The 21,838-nt window shown below is 38.7% G+C and overlaps 2 protein-coding genes across 3 annotated transcripts; both read right to left on the bottom strand.

Moving 5' to 3' along the window:
• Positions 1-4,273: 4,273 nt before the first annotated feature.
• Positions 4,274-14,652, bottom strand: akt2 (v-akt murine thymoma viral oncogene homolog 2). Of its 2 annotated transcripts, none has more exons than XM_008426012.2 (14): positions 14,237-14,652; positions 12,338-12,492; positions 9,756-9,887; positions 9,571-9,682; positions 8,573-8,726; positions 7,930-8,061; positions 7,756-7,821; positions 7,598-7,666; positions 7,245-7,367; positions 6,449-6,577; positions 5,808-6,022; positions 4,819-4,906; positions 4,620-4,722; positions 4,274-4,483 (listed from the first exon to the last, which is right to left on the bottom strand). In XM_008426012.2, the coding sequence occupies exons 2-14, from the start codon at positions 12,381-12,383 to the stop codon at positions 4,404-4,406; spliced, it is 1,449 nt and encodes a 482-aa protein (XP_008424234.1). In that variant the 5' UTR covers positions 12,384-12,492; positions 14,237-14,652; the 3' UTR covers positions 4,274-4,403. The 2 variants fall into 2 exon arrangements, with proteins under 2 accessions (XP_008424234.1, XP_008424235.1); XM_008426013.2 differs by having other exon boundaries at positions 14,385-14,652.
• A 233-nt stretch (positions 14,653-14,885) lies between these two features.
• Positions 14,886-21,434, bottom strand: dhx40 (DEAH (Asp-Glu-Ala-His) box polypeptide 40). The gene is made up of 17 exons (XM_008426011.2): positions 21,065-21,434; positions 20,292-20,437; positions 20,090-20,209; positions 19,753-19,989; positions 19,600-19,666; positions 18,994-19,125; positions 18,799-18,898; positions 17,991-18,077; positions 17,717-17,899; positions 17,554-17,634; positions 17,319-17,476; positions 16,999-17,113; positions 16,801-16,909; positions 16,365-16,459; positions 16,179-16,248; positions 15,857-16,085; positions 14,886-15,081 (listed from the first exon to the last, which is right to left on the bottom strand). The coding sequence occupies exons 1-17, from the start codon at positions 21,234-21,236 to the stop codon at positions 14,960-14,962; spliced, it is 2,223 nt and encodes a 740-aa protein (XP_008424233.1). The 5' UTR covers positions 21,237-21,434; the 3' UTR covers positions 14,886-14,959.
• Positions 21,435-21,838: the final 404 nt, after the last annotated feature.

The following is a 21,838-nucleotide window of genomic DNA, read 5'->3' as shown; positions in this document are numbered from 1 at the left end:
AATATATATATATATATATATATATAATTTTTTTTTTAGTTGCACAACTTTCCCCTTTCAGAAAGTACGATCATTTTCATTTCATTTTTTTCTTCTAGCATTTTCTTTCGATTATGTCACTTTGTAATTCTTTTCCCCCTCTATTTGCATTATTCAACTTAAGTTCACCCCTCCACAGAAATCATGTAAATGCAAACATTTAATTGGGATAATCAACAGATGCTAAGTGGAAAGTGGAATACAAGACGGTGTTAAAAGATTTTCCATCCACATTGGCATTCATGACTTAGGTTAATACACCATCAGATATTAGCAATCTGACTTATTGAGCTTTCCATAGAAATCAATGAGATCTGAAAAAAAGTTGGTTTGTCTAGGTATCCTCTGATCCACCTATTTCACTTATTTTTTGCCCTTTGTTGCATATTTGTTCACCTGACTTTTTCCAGGTGTGAAATTGTGCCACCTACTGCTTGTTTTGTGCAGTATGTCAATTTGTACCATCAGAAGGACGTTGAAATCCAACTTTGACGCAAGTGGTCACTCGTACAGAGCCAGGTTTTGCTGGAGGTTTCTTCCCATTAAATGGGAGTTTATCCTCTACTGTCACTGTACATGATTGATATGAGGGATTGCTGTAAAGATAATGCAACCAATTGTCTACTGTCACTTCATGCTCGTCCAGGATGGGTGTATCGCACAAGTCAATGACTCTATGCAATCTGATGAATTTCCTTAGGAAACATTTTAAGCTATTTTGAATAATAAACTGAACTTGAAGCACTGTTTGATAACTAGGATCAGTTGAAATGTCACTGAATTGAACAAACTTTTATAAAAAGCCATTGGGTGACAGCCGTTGTGAATTGGCACTCAAGATCGCTTCATTAATTACAGTCATAATTAGTCTGATTTTAGTAGAGTCAACTGACACAACAGGCATCAGAACCAAAACAAGGGCAATATTTTTTCAGAAAACATTAAAACCACTTGCATTAAACGAGATTGGACTGTTATCAAGATTGCTCCAATGTCATTTGTGAAAAAAGGAAAACACACTTGCTAAAAGATTGGAGATTATAGTTATTGTAACTTAGTAGCATATAACGTGAACAGATTTCTCATTAAGTGAAAGCAGAGCATAAAAGACACAGACACAGGTTTGATCAGTAAAAAGGTTTACTGGCACATTATAGTTGCAAATATAAGCTACCATACTGTAGCAGGTATCACCCGTTACATTGTAAAGTCTTAAAAGGGGGTGGGAATTCCGGCTAGGACAGCGTCCTCCCTTTAAAGATTGTTTTTTTTTTCATTGCCCTCTGAGCATCAATAAAAAAAAAAAGAGAAATAAAATGTCTCTGTAACACCAGAATCAGGTATGACATTCCTGACCGTTGATCACATTCAGATATACAGAGAAACATGTTAACCATGGTAAAGCTGCAAATCAAACACTACAAAGCTACAGGCCTCCCCTTCTACTAATGCTGCATTCGCCAACAAGCTCCTTTTCCTTTTTTTAAAATTTTTTTTATTTTATTTTTGGTATTTACATAATAATGAAGAGGCACTTGTTGTGCCAGTGTACGCCTACAGGAGAGGTCAGGGGTGTTCACTTGCATGTTCAGCTGTGAAGCATTGCTTAAAGCGTGGCCAACAGAGAGGTTCAATCTATGGCTTCACCACCAAGTTTAAAGAGTCCGGCAGCATCCCCTTGTGGCCATGATAGCAATGAAGGCAAATCCACAGTGGAGTCCATCAGTGCAATGGTTCTGATATCGGGCCCTGCCAAAGCAGGACTCCAGGACAGAGTATGATGACTGTGCCTGAGCCAGTGAGAAGAGGTGCTGGAGTTGTTTCAGCGTAAATCAAAGCCATTTGATCACGGTATTGTCTGCAGGAACTGAGGCCACCCCATGGTCTTTGCTGTGTTGAAAAGCTGCTGTTTTTTTTTGTTTTGTTTTTTTCCTGTGTTTGAATCACTACGTTCACTCAAGCATCTAAACAGGCACGCTCTTTCACTCAGTCAAGCACACAAACTTAAAAGTCACCAGCAAACAAGCAAAAATAAAAACTAACTCAAATAAAAATCACACAAACATAAATTAATGTGACAAGAGAGATGTCTTAGAGGACGCTAATTTGTTCATGCAAAACCTTCAAACACGTTAAGTAGTCAATGTTCTGCAATGTCTGTAGGAGAAAGCAGTAAAAGGAGAGTTTTCTTATTATCAGTGCTACTGAGTAAGACTAGCTGCTGTTCTTAACTCAAATACGATCAGGGGAAAATTAAGTTCAGGATTTATGAGGTTTATTTAGTAAAATTTAGGGCAGTTTGTTAATACCTGTGCCTTAAGAATGAAAGGTTATATAAGCAAAATATAAATGACAATTTCTCCATTCCAATGTACATTTTTAAATTGTAATTTAAAAGGACTTTTTGGCTAAATATGGACCTAACCTATCATTTCTCTAATGGCATCCCCTTGAAGTCAAAAAATTAAAGAGTTTAAGAAAAACAAAAACATAAAGAAAGCAGTTCAAAAAAACTTTAATATATTCATATTTTATATAATGTACTTAAAACCAGACAATCTTGTCTTGCAAAATTTGAGAAATAGGTGGACAAAAAGGGAGGAAAACTCAACAAACAAAAACAGGAAACAGAAAAAAAAAATGACGTTCTTTTGTCACGACTTAAATGAATAAAGCGAGATCTCTTCCAGCATCACGACATAAAAGTTTGAGTCAGCTTCTCTCAATCATGTGCCTTCATGACTAAAAGTATGCAGGTTTTCTCTTGAAACTAATACAGCTGATGTTTGGGCAGTTCCTCCTTTTTACAGGTGAATTAAAGGCAGGTCCAACAGGTCACACCTCCGTTGCTTCAAACAACGAACACTTGTGCTCGGACACTTGAGGAAACAAATCAGGTTCTAAATGTGAAATGTTGACTCAAATCAAGAGATAAATGTCCAAAAAGTCACTTTGAATTATTTAGGGGTTTTTTTGTTTAATGAAGGGAGTAATTAGGTTTAAAAATACTTCAAGACGTTGCACTGATATTAAAAAAAATATATTGCTGAATAACCATCTCAGCAAGGGAGGAAGTTTTACAGAACAAAATACAGAGTAAATGCTTAAAACAGGACATTTTCTGGACAGGTCCAGGAAAACTGGGGTCAGAGTTTTATTCAGTCTTTATCAATATGTACACATGGAGAAACTAACCTGGATCTTCTTTCTACAAAACCAGAGACTAGCTGGAAACCGAGTTTACTAACCTGGACTCCACGTGAATGAGCGCTGCATCACATTAACGAATGCAGTTTCGACAGCAAAGGTAAGCCATGCAATAAGGTCTTGTTTGTTTATCTTGACTGACACAATTTAACAGCCAGCAATCAGAACAGCAATCTTAAACTACACGGCTTCAAAATGAAAAACAGCCCACTGAGTGTGTTGCGTAGTGTGTCCTCTCTCGCCCATGTTCCAGCAAAACGTTTAGTTTAAAAACATGCATAAAAAACGACACAAATGGATGGCTGACGATTCAAACTGTTGTTCACTCGTTCCTCTTGCGCTCTCTCTGCACACACGCATACATTCATATCCTCTCGCCCATCCGCATATACACCCTGTGCAGTGCAAACACCGTAATGGCAACTCTCCTCATCTTCCCCCGTGTCCTTGTCCCCCCCACCCCTCCGCCCGCTGTAGGAAAACCCTACACTTGATTTGTAACAGCAAGTTCCAGAAAGGGCACTTGTTATTTTTATTTTTAATTAAAAAAAAAAGATTTAAAAAAAAGAAAAGAAAATTTGAAATATGGCTTTACATTTAAAACCGTAACTAATGAAAAAAAATTTAAAATGTTGTTTTCCCCTCCCTCAAATATTTTTTTCCATTTTCCAAATTCAGATTACACTCTTTAAAATTCTACCAAGTTTGTTGATGTAAATATGTAGTTTAAGCATGGGTCGTTTGTTGTGCGTTAATGTGTGTATGTGTGTGTGTGAGAACATTGGGTACAGCTGGTAAAGATGAGGGACTTGCTGGCATAACCTGGTTTGAAGTGTAAAGGCTTTGATGTGGTGTTGCAGAGGTCCAGCAGGACGTGCAGAGACAAAGCTGCCAGTCTATTCAAACAAACCTGCTGAGCTCGGTCAGGCATGGGCCGTGTGTTGAATTCATACTTTATACTTTATAAACTATTATTTTCTCTATGATTTACCTGTAATTGTGTCAAAGACAGAATGAAAAATGTGCCTTGTGCCACTTTTTCTTTTTTTTTTTGTTTTGTGTCATTTTTTTTATATTCCTCACCAGTGCAAGGGTGCATGTGGGATTGGGATTGTGATTGTGTGCCAGCCTGCCTGCTTGTTCATGAGTCTTAGTGATCATTCCCGTATGCTGGCAGAGTAGGAGAACTGAGGGAAGTGTGTACGCTGATCTGAATCCTCAACATCTAAGCTGTCATCTGGAGTGTACACACAGAGAGTAAGAGAGAGAAGAGAGAGAGAGAGAGGGGGAGGCGGAGGAGACAAACATTGGAAGTTAAAAACAGATGTAAAAGATCAGAGTTACACTCAAAAATTCAAAGCATATTTGCTTACACTTGTCTGGAGGAGTTATTGTAATAGATTGTGCTGTGAACTCATCATCGAAGTAACGGGTGTCTGTCTCTGATGTTACTTGGGGCTTGAAGGGTGGGATAAGCTGAGAAAGTAGACAAAAAGAAAAAAATAATCACTTTACAAACCGCTCGTCTTGTGTTGAATATCACATCACACATTTCTGTTTCAATCCTCTCACTTTTTTTTCAATCACGTCCTGCCAGTTTATCAAGGCAAAGAACTTGTGGGTCATTACATCTTTGGCATCGTCTGGTCCACCTCCAAGCCTGTTAAAGGAAAACAACATTACTATCACCACCACCACGTATGTGCCGGCTATAAATAAACACGCAAACATGGCTATCAGAAACGAGGAGCGAGCGACGCTGACCAGTTTCAAAACAAATTTAGTGCGTGTTTTTTAGTAAGCCTGCAGGCACAGCTAAGGGTGCTAATATTAGCAGTTCTCCTGTGACTGGCAGAAACATGGGGACTTGACCAAAACAACAATCAATTATGTGCCTGTTTAAGACCATTACCCAGAACCGAAAACAATCAGCGAGGTACATGGGCTGCAATAACATTATTACTCTGTTTGTAGCTGAGCTGCCAAGCACACTCAGCAAAGCATTAACTACAGCAAAGTGTCAAACCCAAATAAAGAACATTTTCTGAGGCTTTACAGCTCTTTCTGTGGGAGATTAATCTATCAGCGGATGAATGAGCACAAACAGAAAATCTAATTTTATTCTTGTATTTTTAAATCACCAAATCCCAACATGAACATTTACTCCTCCTTAAACAGTCCAACAAAAGAGATGATAATAGACGGAGACAGAATTTTAAATGACAAAATAGAGACTAGTAAATTGCATTTTCAAATAAAAATAAACATTTTGCTTTATGCCTGGTTGTTTTCCTGGGCATATTTCCGAACCTCTATTGTTTCCACTAAGAACCAAAGCCGAAAAAGATTACCAGGAAATCGGCCCAGGTCCTGATAGGGAGGCACATTTTCTGCTAAATTAAGTTCGACAGGATGTTTTTTATATTCAAATTTTGTTGATAAAATCAGTTTTTCAAACTTTCACAGCTGGAATAGCTTAGTTTTAAATCATACCTGCAAAATTTCCTTTATTTGTTAATATATGCTATGAGTTATGAACTACAGCGAATCAGATCACCAACCTTTGTTTGGGATCTTTTTTCAGCAGGCCTGCCAGCAGGGCCTTGCCCTCCGGCGCCAGGGTCTTCGGGAAGCGGATCTCCTCCATGAGGATGAGCTCAAACAGACGCTCGTGGTCCTGGTTGTAGAACGGTAACCGACCACACATCATCTCATACATCACCACTCCCAGTCCCCACCAGTCCACGGCGCGGCCATAGTCGTTGTCCTCCAGTACCTGATGGAGAGCAGACAAAAAAAGGGAACATTCAATTACGAAAGAAAACAAACTTAAAAAAAAAAAAGGGAAGTAGCCATGAAGACCTTTTGTTCTCTGGTTACGTTGCCACTTTAAATAGAATCGCTTCACATAAAGTTAAAGAACAAATCTTAATAATTTAACAATAGACATACACGTGAACGCTAACTACTAACATAGTTTATGAGTTTATGATACCTCACAAAGCAAAATATATAAATTCTTTTTTCTAATGATAGTAATGAGAGATATAAATGAGTTTAAATGATATGATGTTTACTCAGTGTTACTCTCTATGTATCATTTCCCCTTTTTCTTGGCTTTTCAGGTATCATTTTTTAAAACGTCACCCTACCAACACATTTCTGTTTCCTTTTCTGATCACCAGAACGACGAAGGCTTTACCTCTGGCGCCAGGTACTCTGGAGTTCCACAAAAGGTTTTCATGGTGGCACCGTCTGTAATTCCCTCCTTGCACAGCCCAAAGTCTGTTATCTTTATGTGGCCGTCTTTGTCCAACATCAGGTTCTCCAGCTTCGCATGAAAAGATCCAATTTAAAGTTAAATCACTTCAGCAGTATGGCTGGCAGAGAAATGGAAAGTCTAGAGAAAGCTTTTCTCCTGCACCATCTATATCTGTTTCTCTGAAGGCTGATCTGCTGATTATGATTTTTACGGTTTCTGATTTGGCTTTCTGAGGACTGTAACACTTAAGAGAAGATATATGCTGCAGGTTCTTAGATTCTACAGAAAATTAAGGAGATGCAGGATTATTGCTAGAATAAAAACATATTTCCTTCACATATTCTTGGAGTTTTGTTAAAACTACAAAACTGCATCTAAAAGCATCTGTCAATGGGCCCATAAGTCCCAGTAAGGTTTATTTTATATGAAGAAAGATAAAAATCCGCAAACATAATGAGCTGATATTTATTGCCTGAAACTTGACCATTTCAGTTCACTGCCTGACTGATTAGTTTCAAATAGAGATGCACCAATGACTTTTAAACCAACAACTGTTCAAAGTTCAAACTGAAAGAGGAATAACTGAGCTTCGGCTTAAAATGCTGCAGTTTCACGCTGCAAAAAAAAAAAAAATCTCTCCCCGTCCCTCTTGAAACTCAACAGCAGTCCAACCACTCTGAACAGTTTACATGTATTTATCACAATCTGTGCATCATTAAATCAAGAAACGAATTACCTTTAAGTCCCTGTAAACGACATTGCGTGAGTGTAGATACTCCAGTGCTGATACTATTTCTGCACCATAGAACCGTGCTCTATCTTCTGTGAATATCCTGTCCCGGGATAAGTGAAAGAAGAGCTGCAAGAGAAATAACAATTTAAAAAACTAATAATAATCTACAAGTCAAGTGTAAGAATCTGCATATTCAACATTTAACATCGTCTTAAAAACAGTAAAAGTAAACACGACATTTGCTAGATTTTCTTTTTTACAGCATAACTGAATTTTAAAGCTGACTACTTTTCATTTCAACCTCCACAACAGTAATATAGAGCTGTGATAACAAAAGGGAGAAAAGGAAGCCTTACTTCTCCTCCATTTGCATACTCCATCACAAAGCATAGCCGGTCGTGTGTTTGAAATGCATATTTTAGTGTCTGAAGAAGAGAGGAAAATGCATGACTGGGTTTGAGGGATAAAACAGTCTAATGCTTGCAGACAAACAGCTCAAGTACAGGTGACCCACCGTTAGAAAAGGATGCCGTGTGTTTTGGAGAACTCTGCTCTCTGTAACTGTGTGAGCCACCTCATCCTACATGAACACACACACACGCGATTTTAGTCCATGCAGTGACCGAAAAACAACATACTACTTCTCTAACACAGTTTAAACCAACGGCTTTAATGTGATAGGATTTACTTTAGCAATGATGACTTCTTTGCGAAGGATTTTCATGGCGTAGTACATCCCCGTAGCTTTCTCCTTAACCAAGATCACTTTTCCAAACGTCCCTTTGCCCAGCAGCTTCAGGTAGTCAAAGTCACTCATGGTCTGGAGAAGAAAAGATGCATCTGTTTACTGTCCAGCTAGTCTGAACTACTTTCTGTTTTCTAATGTATTTTCAACCAGAATCAATAAACTGGACATTATTTCAAACACCGGATGATGGTCGATGGATCTGTTCCAGTTGTGTGCTCGAATTATTATTTTTTCATTCTGATATGTTTGCATTGGATGCAACATTTACTGAATACAATTTGAATAAAGGTTGAGGAAAAAGAGAGATTAAGAAATATTTAACAATAGGTATAAAGCTAAGACAATCAGTCTAATAAATAAAATCTATAAAATCAAAGTCAATTTCAGGTTAAGAATCAACGCAAAAAAAAAAAAGATAAAACATTTTGCTCCTCTTTTTATTTAAAGAATGCCCCCACCACCGCCAAAAAAAGGCTTTGAGAAAGAGGCTTACAGTTTGAACAACTTGCTCAATAAAGATGAGCTTAGCTGGACAAACACAGCAAGCGATTGGCTGCCAGGCACTGCTTGAGCAAATACTAACCACTTTTGAACGGGATTTGCACATAGCAATCTCCATCTCCTCTGCGCCGGTGCTGTCACTGGGCGAGCCAAATTTTATCTCCATGGGCTCCTCGTCCTGCTGCTGACTCTTCAAGCTGTTTGCTACTGTCTGGATCACCTGCATCCATTCCTCCCTGACCCGGAAGGAAGCAGACATTGACCTCGTCAAGTCGAATCTTATCCCACGACTAAATGAGTCGGTGAAATGAAATCAAGTGACTGTGTGAGATATACTTTTAAAAGTGAGATGAATGTTAAACTAAACAGTCCAAAATTCAGGGTTAATATGTGATCAACCAACCTAAGTTTGGAGGATAATCTTTGTGTTTTTCAGCACGGAGCTTCTGGGATTTTCTACCCAATGACAATTTCTTCAGTTGGAGTTAAATAATCAGGTCTAATCTGGCACTGAATCCAATTTTAAGCAGGATGGATGTTCCTACTTTCATAAACTACAAGGATTTATCTCTACGTAACAAAAACCACTTCAGTGTGTTAAAATTTGCTCTGTGTCTTTCTATCTTTACTTCCTTTAAAAGAAGTCAAAGTCATCAACAATCAAACATGTTAAACATAGTGCTGCAATGACACTGTAAACATGTGGTTTACGTTCTCATACATGTGGTGAGGAGCTCAGAAACGATGTTTGTCGGCTGTGTGTAATAACAGGCCGTCTAGTCGACATCCCGACAAATGTTTCACAGAGCTGACGTTTCCTTCTTTAAATGATTTCAGCTGACATACATGTTTATATGCGAAATAATAACATGCAAATATTTAGCTCATGTTTCAGCATGAGAGGTTTCAGTTTCGATTCACCGCAGAAATAGAAGAAATGTTTTTATATTTAAACTTTTTTTTTTCTTCCCCGCTGGGTCAGTGTGGTTATTTTTTTTGCATTTGTAAACTGAATTTTAAGTTGTTAAGAATTTTTTTTTTTACCCATTTCATTAAGGTCAAATTTATGACGAGTCTTACCTCTCGCTGTTGGTCTCCACATGGAAAGTCCGCTCTATAACAGTGGTCCACTGCAGACATCGAATTACAAATGTGTTGGGCTTGGGGCGCTCCGTCTTCATCAGCTGGCACTCTACAGATCACAGATACCTCAGACACTCCAGACAAGACATGAAAACACAACAGCAGCCGGACGGGAAGCCAACCTGCGACGGAGAAGTTGTTGAGCGGCGGCAGGCTGAGGTCACTGGACACCTCCGGCTTGTCTTTGTATCCGATAAAGGATCCATCGCTCTTCAGGATGAAGTAGCGAGGTCGCCATGTTTTGATGTATTCACCTGGACACAAAAACACCAGAGATTGTGTGTCGGCGTTTCACCACTTCTTCTCTTGATATTTCTTTAATAGAAGGATGGTTTGGACTTTAGAGTGAAGTTTCAAGAAAGTATCAGTCATAGTTCACTCATCTCTAACAGAACAATGTCTTACTGCCATTAACTTTTAAAAAAAGTGAATAAATCTTCAGAAGAGAGTAAGGCTAACAGCTAGTCAGAAGAACCAACTACTTTAGTATCTTAAAAATGTTTCTCCATAGGATACATTGCTACGTCAGTCCCTCCAGGAAGTTGTGGCATTGTGATTGCAACTATTACTGCTCCTTCACTCATAATTCGCAAATTTTGCGCAGACTTCAAGTTTTCACCAGTCATCGCAACTTTTCCACAAATCTGACCAATCACCTGAACGCTTTGCGTATTCTCTGATGAATTTTGACCTATGCCTGAGGCCCCTTAACTTTCTGTCTCACAATGTCTCTTGAAAGCAGAACCAGCAAGATGAAAGCGAGTTTTATGCTAAACTGTAACATCTTTTTTTCTTTTTTTTTATTGCAAAAGTGACTTTGAGATGCTCTGCGGGGTTTTTTATACTGTGTAAACTTATCTTGTTAACGTCAACGGACAATATTGAATTATTCTTCTGCACTTTGACAACTCCTCAGGATGTAATTTCATTGGCATTAAGGGCGCAATTTATACAAGTTAATTGAAAACGTTATTCGAGCTCAAAATTTCAACTATGTTATGATGTTTTCTTTTTTGTGTGCAACGATTTCAATTTTTTGAAGACCATATTATGGCAAAAATAAAGCTAAAAAATGAAATTTTGATTGCGATTTTTTGAAAAAAGTGCAGCAAAATCAGTAACGTTAGACCATGATCACAAAAATACATCTCAACACCCTGGAAGGACGACTAGAGAAGGGAATATTAATTGTTCCAGTCTCTCTAAAGACTGTCTTTAGGTTTGTTATCGTTCTCTAAGTCGAAAACATCCATGTGTTCATAGTAAGGTTTCTCTAACAGATGATGGTTGAATCATTTTGACTGATCAGTGGATGAATTAATCTAGATATTTCCAACCCAACTAAGAAACATATGGCCTTATTTTACGAGAGGTAAGGTAACTGAAGCTACTACCTTCCCAAAATTTCTCTTGACAAAATGTGAAAGTATCCCTTTAAGTTTTCTCTTTGAACTTTAAAAACTAATGTGGAGTCCATTTCCATGGGAAATGCTGACTTCTGACATGTAGTTCATGTCAGAACGTGTAGTTCTGACATGAACTACACGTTCTGACATGTAGTTCATGTCAGAACGTGTAGTTCTGACATGAACTACACGTCATTCGTTGTTTAGCAATCTATAGCCCACTTCATATCAGTTCCCCATCTTATGATGAGAGGTGTGGAAGAAATTTATTTTCTGGAGATTGAAACTTTACTCCTGGGATGAGAGCAATAATGACATATTATATATGCCCCAGTTCACTGTGTGCCATTAAGTTTACTGACATAAATATTGTGAACCCATTAAATGATGCCAACAGAAGGAGAAGAAAAAAGAAACGGTGAAATACAAGGATAGACAGCGTACTAATACATTGTAAGGAGAACATTGTAAAGAGACAGCGTTGCTTTTTTTCTGTCTGACAGCTCAAACATTAAAGCTGAAAAACAGCCTTTTAGTAATGACTACCACAAGCAGGAAAATAACTTCAAAAAATAGCTTTAGTTTGGCACTGAGCTACCAAACCGTGACAATGTGACATCAGAAAAACATCAACGAAGCGAGCTTAATATTTCTGACATGAACTACACGTCATTCGTTGTTTAGCAATCTATAGTTTGTATGTATGTTGAAAATGGAGCCAACAATACTCATAAATATAAAGTTTTCACACATTTGTTGAGTATTCTTTTTTTTGACACAAAATTATTTAAAAAGTCTTCCCCCCCCCCCCTTTTTTGTTATAATAAAGGCTAATGGAGCTTTTTTTTATATATATAATTTTACTGTCAAGGTATTAGTAGTCAGGCTAACTTCCTATTTGATTGTTTCTTGGAAACAACACAATCCACAGAACAAAACAGATCAATGAATTGTTGAAGCTCATCACTTTAAAAAATTGCAAGAAACTTAAAAGAAAGCTAAATGGCAAAATGTACTACATTTTATGGTGCTTTTAAAGTTATATCGACCACTCAAAACACTCTACACTCGTCAAATTCACCCAAACCCACTCACTAATGTGCACACCTCCAGCAAAAAAAAAAAATTGTTTCTCAATAGCAGAAGGTTCAGACTCTCTGTATGAATGGAAGTGAAGAATAAGGAGCTGGTTTTCATTAGGCTACTATTTCATGCCGTATGTAACACACATATGAATGCCAATATATTTTGCTACTGTATATTCAAATATTTTATGATAGGCGCAAAGAGCCTCTTACCTCTCTTGTGGAGCCATCCTTCTTTAACAACAGTGACTTCATCCATGCTGGGGCAGAAGACTGTTGGGGTAGGTAGGGGGCTGCAGGGAAGCTGATGGAAACTGGTCTTATTAGGTAAGTGCCTCACAGTAGCTTAAGATTATATGATACAACACCTGGAGGACAAAACAAAAAAATAAAAAAAACAAGACTTGTGAAGAAAAACAAACCATTGATTAAAAACGTAAGCATCTTATAAAGAGATTAGGAGAGCACTCTAAACATGTATTTGTAATCGACATTAGAAAACAGCTAACAGAAAAAATAGCTACGGGCCATAGAGACATAAAGAAAAAGAGAAAAAAAACAAAAACAAACAAGACACAGAACCCAAAAGAAGTAAAACTACAACCTTTGAGACAAAGGTTAAGACATAAAGTGAAAGCAATGAATGAAGGCAGCATATTTTCTCTCACATGTCTCTGAGAGCTGTCAACATAGCAACCTACTTGGAAAATAAATCACCTTCTTAAGCACTCTGGTGTCCTGAAATACAACTCCACAACACTGAAAACTGCTGAAATCTGCACACCATCATCATAAACCAGTCGGGTTGATCATGCATAGCTGCATATCGTAACCTTGGTCTTCTAACCTTTATGGTATAGCTAAAAAAAAACAACAAAAAAAACATGGCTGCTGTTTTTGAATTCCAGTGGTGCCATGTAAACCTTATAAGGAGCTCCAAGTCAATGATCAAACAGAGAGAAAGATACACTGCTCTTCATTTAAAATGCAACGATCTTCTTTTTTGATTTTGGTAAATGTTAGTGGACAGCCCCGGATCCAGGGTCAACCCAGAATCAACAGCTTAAGTTAGATAATAGGTTTACCAGAATTTCAGGGAAATTCTGTGAAAATTACAGAGCTGAGTGTTTGTAGCTCACACAATAACAGAAACTGCTTTACAGAGCTAAAAGCAGTTAAGAAAACACATTAGAAAAGATATAGAGTGGTACACTGGAGAACGACACAAATAAATAAAGACAACAAAAACACAATATAATATAAAAAGATAATATGTTAGGCTTCAAAAAATATTTAGTTATAATAAAAACAATTAATGCAAACATGAAAATATTGGAGAAAAATTCAAACCAATCGTACAAGTCAACATATTGCTTGTTGCTTCTTTTTTTCGTAACCAACGTTGAAATAAAATAATTATTAAAATCACCTAAAAGCCATATTGAGCAGACACGTTTTTAGTTTTCTTTTTGAAAACATACAGCCGCAAAGGCTGTTTGAACTGCTTTGTTTACCAAGATAAAAACAGATAAGGCTTCTCTCGACTTCAGACCTTTTATAGCTCCCCATAGTTATCTACGCTGTGAGTGCACAGAGTACTACTAGGTAATTGCTTTTTGAGATAATAAATAAGAAAGCCAACCTTTCACTGTAAACAGGTTTGTCCTCGCAAAGAAAAAAAAACACATGACAGTTGCTTAAGTTTACGCAATATTGTTTTGCGGCTTTAAAACCACAACTAAGCAGAGGAAGAAACTGAACACATATAGACAGCAAATAATGCGTAAAACTACCTTTATTACAAAACCCATACATTACTACAATCAGCCCACTGTAACACAGTAACGTAAACACAGCCACAGCGTTGGAGGGTGGTAGCTAGCTAACATAGTCACCAACCTTTCAGCTTTTAATGTGTGTTTTATTGATGGGTATGACTAATATAACTTTAAAGATATTTCAAACAACATTAAAAAATACGGGCAAAGACCAGAACACTGACCAAGGGCGCATTAAGATCAAACAAGGCATCTAGCCAAAACATATTTTTAAGCTAACAGCTAGTTAGCATGTTAGCCACCTGCGCTAGTTCTCATTAATATCTACCCTTACCTCGACTTCGGAGGCAAAAATATATCCGCAACCGTGGCTTTCCGAAGAACCTCTGAGCTAAGCTGCACGATGCGCCGACAAGTTACGGTTGGGAGCTTGTGTGTACTGAACTCTGTCAATGATCACACAGCTTTAGCGCACTGCTCACCGAGCTTGTTTTCTTCTCTCGCAGCGGCGGAGACGGGCAGGAGCGGCGGCGTGCTCGGTCAGAAGCTGCGGCACTCTTTTACCTAAGCAAGCAGAGTGGTGTATAAAGTCCACTCAAGTACGTTATTGATGGCCGAACCGAGTTTATAACTTAAGACAAACAAGCCGCTTCTCTCTACGGGTTTAATGCGGTTAGTCGCTTGCTTAGCATAGAAGCCCTCCGTCAGTGTCACTACAACAGCCCTGCAGACGCACACAATGGGAAGTGACGTCCAGTAAGCAGAGGGTCCACTGTACCTGAACGGTCGGTGTGAAAGTACACCACGTACTGCAGTGTGACCTTAACCTCAAGCCGTCTGTGCAAAGCTGGAGCAGACTTCCTTACACATGGGCTGGAAAAATAATTTTATATAAAGAAAACTTAATCTAATTTAAGATGAGCTGCCATTTCTCTTCCTTTCCATGTATTGTGAAAGTCTTTGTGAAATAAATACAGATGCAGTGTATATATATTTTTTTTTATTAAAAATTGCTTACAAAGTGCAGATAACATCAAATGAAAACAAGCTATTTCGCTCAGAGAGCTTTATTTTGCCGTCTTTGTTGCTTCCTTTGCAGGTAGCGAGCTCGAGCCTCGCTGACTGTGGCCTCATTGTTGCGTTTCTCCAGTTTCTTCATGACATCTTCAGCAGAAGCCTCTGTGGAAGGACACATTAATTATTCATAATGACCTTTTCAGACAAAAACATGTTACTGACACAAGATTTCAAGTGGACAATTACACAATCCCGATCCTCAGAGTACAGATCTATTGGCCACACCTGATCAAAGAACACCATGGGGACTGAGAAAGGGGCCAAGCAGAGACTGCTTAAAGAGGAAACTAAAGCAAACACCACTCTATCTGTATCCTACAAGAGAGCCCTGCAGAGGATAGTGAGGGGAGCTGAACAAGTCATTGCAGTGGCTCTAACTTCTAAGTGTCTCTCTGAGCTGCTGCCATTCAACAAACGGTATCCCAAAATCAGACACAGAACAAATAAACTGCTACACCACTTTCGGACTTGAACTATTCAAATCTGACCAATGCTGTTAAGACATTCACTTAATATATTGTCATTATTTTAAAATGTTTTGATCCATTCCAAATTTTCTTGTCAACAGATTTTTTTTTTTTTGCGCAAATCTGTTATAGAGCGGTAACAAACCTTGTTTACGGTTTGTTACACTGAATGACATAATATTAGGAATAAATTGCTTGCATTCTGAGTTGACTGTAGCCACACAAACACAATGCTCCAGGAGATGTTTATATTAGCAAGTAAAATTTCATACAAAGTCAAAACAATTTGGAGTTTTCTTCTTTAATCTTGTTTTAGTCAATTTATGAATAGATTTAATCACATATTAGAAAAAAAAGAGATAAAACAGAAAACACAACTGTGTAAACATCTAAATTAATACTGTGGACACCTTGTTGTCTTTTCGCCGCTTCTCTGCTCTCCCATTTCACCATCTCGTCTTCTGTAACCTCTTGTCTTGCCACACTGCTCAGCTCATACACATCCACTTCATGGAGTTTGGGTAATAAATCCTTAACCCACTCATAGCGAATAGGACACACCGTCCTGATGTACATCTTGGAGGTCACCAGTACATCATGGAAGATGACCCAGTTCAGCTCGACGTCCTGCTCAAACAACTTAAACAACAAATGGCGCTTAGGCAGGTATGTTAACAATAACGTGGGTTTCTGTTGCCGTCTTAAAGTGAAATATAGAAAAAGAATGCTTACTGATGATGACGGATGGATGTGAACCATAGATCCATGGCCGTCCATTGTGCAAAACACTTTTCCAACAGACCTGTTCAAGAAAAAAAATATGGCTGATTCACAACTAAAGCAAATCTAAACAATATGGTAGATTTGAGATTAACAAGCGAGTAGTGAATCCCACCGTCTCGCTAATGTTAGTGATACCTTCTGGCAACATTGGTGAAGTATCCGGTGCAAAGGCACTGTCTGAAGAGTTCACTTTTATTCCCGTCAAAAGTTTCAAAAGGAAAATCTCTCCTCTGAAAAATATGTTTTAAGTTATGTTTTTCAAAAGCAAAAGATAGATTATAATACAATGTGGTGATTATATATATATATATATATATATATATATATATATATATATAAAAATGCTGACAATTCTGCTAAAAGTCTGTAGTTATATGCACAATGACAATGATAAAAAGCTGAATAAAATTATAAACTGTAATGCATGATCAATAATAGAGGACAAAATAATAATCTGGCTTGAAAGAACACTTACCTTCTTGTTTTTCCTACTATTATTTTTTATTTGCAAGAGTCAACAAAATATTTAGATTCTCATCCCACATAAAGACGTAGGATGTGGATGTTGTACCTGCTGGAGGCGGAGGAGGATCTCTCTCAGCTGAGTCTCCACACTAAAAGCTGACTTCAGCGCCCTCCAATGGATCCAGTTCTCCTTGCACCAGCCTGATGGCCTGTCGCTGCAGAAAGGGGAAGAAAGGGCAAATGTGAATACAAAACATGGACAGACATTTTAGTTGTAGAGCACGTTGCTATATCCTTTCCTTACCTGGATTTGCAGGAGTTAAACACACTAAGAAGAGTGGCAAAATCGTTCATGCTGCCAGTTTTAGCAGCCAGTTCTCTGTGCTTCTTCGCTGCCTCTTTTTGCTTGTCAGGTTGACCTAGAGGGGGAAAAAAAAGAGCAATAAGAGGCACATCTCATGTCTTTATTGAACACCTGTTATTATACTTCTGCACATCATTTTCCAAAGGCCGAAACAGTGGCATTACTAACTATTCCCTTAAGCCATTTCTGATCGTCTTGTTCTCCGAGATACATTTTATTTTTCACTGGAAGTTTTCATATTATAAGAAGCTTCCACCAACCTGGCCTGATGAAGATGTTCTCCACAGACAGCATGGCCGCCACAGGGAGCAGCAGGTCCTGGCAGCCCAGTGAGGCGGATTTAAGCAGAGCCCTGGTGAGACCCGGGTGCAGCGGGAACTCCACCATGAGCTCCCCGAGCTTCGTCACCCTGCCTCTCCTACATCAGAAAGACAACCCCTCATAAAACGTCCGGGAGATCTGCAGACCAGAGGATCGATGTGTTCCAACACTCACCTGTCTATTGCATCAAACTGGTAGAGCTGTTTCAGTGCTTCAAGAATAAACCTTTCCTCTGGACAGTCCAGATAAGGAAACCTGGAATAAATCAACATTACTCACTGAATGATTGATCAACCTTAAAAGGCCGAGAATCAAAGACGCAAAACAAACCGCGTACCTGATGACATCATGAACACCGAGACATTTCAGCGTGAGGATCACAGCGGTCAGGCTCGTCCTCTGAATTTCAGGAATCGTGTATTCCGGCATGCACTTCTCCCAGAATTCCTTGGTATAGATCCGAAAGCACTTCCCAGCTGAGGTTCTCCCAGCTCGGCCCGCTCTCTGTTGAGCCTCGCTCCTGTTCAGAGAAAATCCACACAATACCCAGTTCAATCTCTTTCCTCGTTGACGAGATCCGTCTCAAGACGATGTTTGCCATCAGGATTTACTTTGAAATCGGCACAACCTCCAACACGTCCATGCCCACCCTGGAGTTGTGATTGAGCTGCTTTACGAAGCCGCTGTCTACAATGTACCTGAATGAAATAAAGAAAGGAGAAACGGAAACCTGTCAGAGAGGAGCTAAATTTGAAGGAACCCTATTCCAACCATATTTTGTACTGGCTAGCATAAAACACGTTCCTCAAAAAAAAACAAAAAAAAAACAAACAGTTCTGTGCCACTTTTACATTTTTGATCATTTGTAATAAAGGTCAGTAAATAAAGTGAATAACTTGAAAAACAAAACCCAGCTTCCAGAGCCTCTGCTGTTAACTCACCAGTATTGTACATTAAGTATACACTCATTTGCAGCCCTACTGAAAATATATATAAAAAAACAAAATCCTAATGTTTCTAGCAAACCTGACCTACTTCCAAGTGGCAGAGAAAGCAACTAAAGTTGGGGTAAAGAATTTAGTGACAAACTTTACCAACAGACTAATGGATTTTGACTTGTGACTTTACCTGTAAAGAAACAACTATTTCATAATGTGGGGCTTGTTTTTCTATTCCATCTTAAGAGATGTACCCATATTAAAAGTTGTCTTTTTTCTAAAATTCTCTATAATTCTTCAGTATGAGATGAGGTAAATGTAAGCAGTTAAAATGAAAACTGTGTTTCCGAGTTGCTTAATTCAGTCAGATGTCTCATTACTCTAAAACTTGCACTAAATATATTGTAAGATTTTGGAAAAATGTTTCAACCTGTGGCACATATTTGTTTGGTAAGCTTCCAGGAGGACAAGCTCGACTTACTTAATACCATTGATGGTGAGGGATGTTGCTGCAATGTTTGTGGCTACCACACACTTTCTGATTCCTGGAGGAGGAGCCTGAAAGATCTGCCTCTGCTGATCTGCAACAAGAACAAAAACGGCATCGACAGATTACAGTGCAGCCTGTATCAGCACAAATAACATATAGGTGTGAAAGCGACTTGAGGGGACGTACCAGTGGGCATGGATCCGTAAAGGGGTAAAATGAGAAGACCCTCCACGGTCCGGTCCTGAACGTCGTAGCGGTAGTCTATATTTTCAGCTTTTTCGAACAACAAGTCACAGGCACGCTCAATCTCTGACTGGCCTGTAAAACATAGAGGACAAAGTGAGCAGAAATCAAATTTCCACATTTTGTCACATTACAATCAAATACCTCAGCGCATTTCATTGGGATTTTCATTAGGAAATACTTTCCACAGACTTGTGAGGTAAAAGGAAAATACCAAGGAGAACGAATAAAAATCTAAAAAGTGAGGTCTGAGTGAACTTTTGTAGAATCACATTTCCACAGGGGAAACACTGCCCTGCAGCGTACGTAGACAACACTAAGCTAACCTTCACCTTAATTTCTTTCCATGACCCTTTATGATTTTCATAAGTGCACAACTAATAGTTTCTGTCAAAAGATTCTGCCACCTCAGCTTTTCCAAAATCACTACTGATCAACCATCTTCTAGCACAACCTGTCCGCATTTTGAGGGTTGTGGTAGTACCGTTATAAGATGTGAGAAAAAACCTTTTCAAGAGACTTGCTATAATGACAATTATCACTACTCACCAGTCAAAAACACCAGAATATCGCCAGCCTTTTCACTAGTGTGCACGTCCAGGGTCACCTTCACCACCTGCAAAGCAAAACAATGCAAAAGCCCACAATAAAAAAAATAAAAAAATAAATCACATGGAACTACACATGAATGAGACACAATACCTCTTTGACATAAAAGGTGCTTTCAACATCTTTTGGACCTAGAGCCGTGCCAAACATGGATGATACAGGGAAAACCCTCCCAGGAATTTCAAAGACCGGACAATTGTTGAAGAAAGAAGAAAGTTTATCGGTTTCCAACGTGGCGGACATCACCACCACTTTAAGGGGAAAGGATCGTCCCTTGGTGGCCTCGCGGGGGTTAGAGAAAACCTTCTTTAATAAACCCAAAAGAATGTCCTGTAATGAGAAAAAGCAGCGGCTCAGTGCAACGGAGGGAGAAAGAGATTAAGCACACCTGCAGCTACCGCAGCAGTCCTGCACAATATCGTAAGCGTACCGTGTTCAGACTGCGTTCATGGACCTCATCCAGTATTACAACGCTGTACTGGGAAAGCGCCGGATCTGCCAGGACTTCTCGGAGCAAACATCCGTCTGTCATGTACTTCAGCACAGTGTCCTGCCACACACAGTTGGTTTAGTCATACCGTGCATAAATTATTCCGTTTATTTTTCCATGTAGGACAATAGTGATCACTCACTTGTGATGTGAAGTCATCAAATCGCACTTGGTATCCAACCTCTCTGCCCAGAGTGCACTTCATCTCCTGAGCGACCCTCTGAGCTACGGTGATGGCAGCCACACGACGAGGCTGGGTGACGCCAATCTTACCATCCTTACAAAATCCTACTCACACAGAGAAATTAAAAGTAAAAACTATAACATAAAAAAGAAAAATGTTGATAAAACTAACCAGAAACATAGCTATTAAAATAAGCACAGTTCATAAACATTGGAGCTGTTCTATTGCATAAATTTAGAGAGAAAAAAAAAAGTATTTTTAAGTCAAGCAAACACATTATTCCATACACAAAGTTCCTCATTAAAATAAGGAAAGAAAATAAATTATAGACAAATAATTGATTGTATTTGTTTACTTTGGAAGTTTTATTAATTCCCCCAAGTGCAAACACTTGTCATATATGATGGTTTTCTTCTTGAAAGCACTGGTTCCAACCACTAAACCCCAGGAAAGTTCTCCTTATTTGAGATTTGGCGACTGTGAAAATCACTAGAGTAAAATGAATTCACATTCATATTAGTTGGAGTTAATTTAAGCTTTGCTAAAAGATGCATTATCCTGATGACAGTTTTTACGGGTTCATTCAGAAATGGTATTCTGCTGCCCATAACTAGTGGTCATCTGAGCATCTGAGCTGGACCCCGACCGCAACACTGGGGACTAGAGCAGTGAACCCTCACAGGAGGATTTTCGCTAACACTGTAAAATGTTTTGTTCCAGCGGCATCTTACCTGCCTGATGCAGGTACTGAGGAAGCTGTGTGGTTTTCCCGCTTCCAGTCTCTCCGGTCACTATGAGGAAAGTGCTGTTTCTGACCGCCTGAATCAGCTTGTTTTTGTGCTGATATATTGGCAGCTGCTTCGGCTCGCAGTCTTTGGGTGTCCATCTCGTCTGTTTGGACATGACCGGGAACTTTAACTACCGAATAACAAACTAATACACACGGATAGACCTCAAGCTCATCGAGCAAAGTTAAAGTTTCTAACTAAGCTCCGAGGGGGAATAAAACTTCCCAACATTTTAAATCATGCGTTGAAAAGACGACATGATACCTCGAACACTTCCGTACACCGACCTATTCTAATCTGCCATTGGTTCTTCTCTGATCACATGACATGGAAGCATCTACCAAAATAAAATACAATGAGCCAAAATGCCCAAATTTAATTCACACGCCAGACAAAAACACATTTTTAGAACAAAATGTAAAGACGTCAAGGTATATTCAAACATGCTAACCAATAAATAACATACTTGAGTTTGTGTCACAATTTTAAGGAAAGTAACCATATTGTGCTTGCTAAAGACACAGTCACACATTTCATTCAAGGATTCTCTATGTTGCACATCTACAAGTTGTAATTTTTCTTTGTAAATAGTTCAAACTAAACTAAACGCCTACATATTATATGTAGTCAAAGCTTGACTCTCTTGAATATCTGTATGAACTTTGGGCCAATCTAAAAGGAAGATTTTAATCTAATGCTTAAGGTCATTTGAGCCAC

This window comes from Poecilia reticulata, linkage group LG13, assembly GCF_000633615.1.
Source record: "Poecilia reticulata strain Guanapo linkage group LG13, Guppy_female_1.0+MT, whole genome shotgun sequence".
Classification (NCBI taxonomy): Eukaryota; Metazoa; Chordata; class Actinopteri; order Cyprinodontiformes; family Poeciliidae; genus Poecilia; species Poecilia reticulata.
This window is presented reverse-complemented; position numbering and strand designations above follow the sequence as displayed.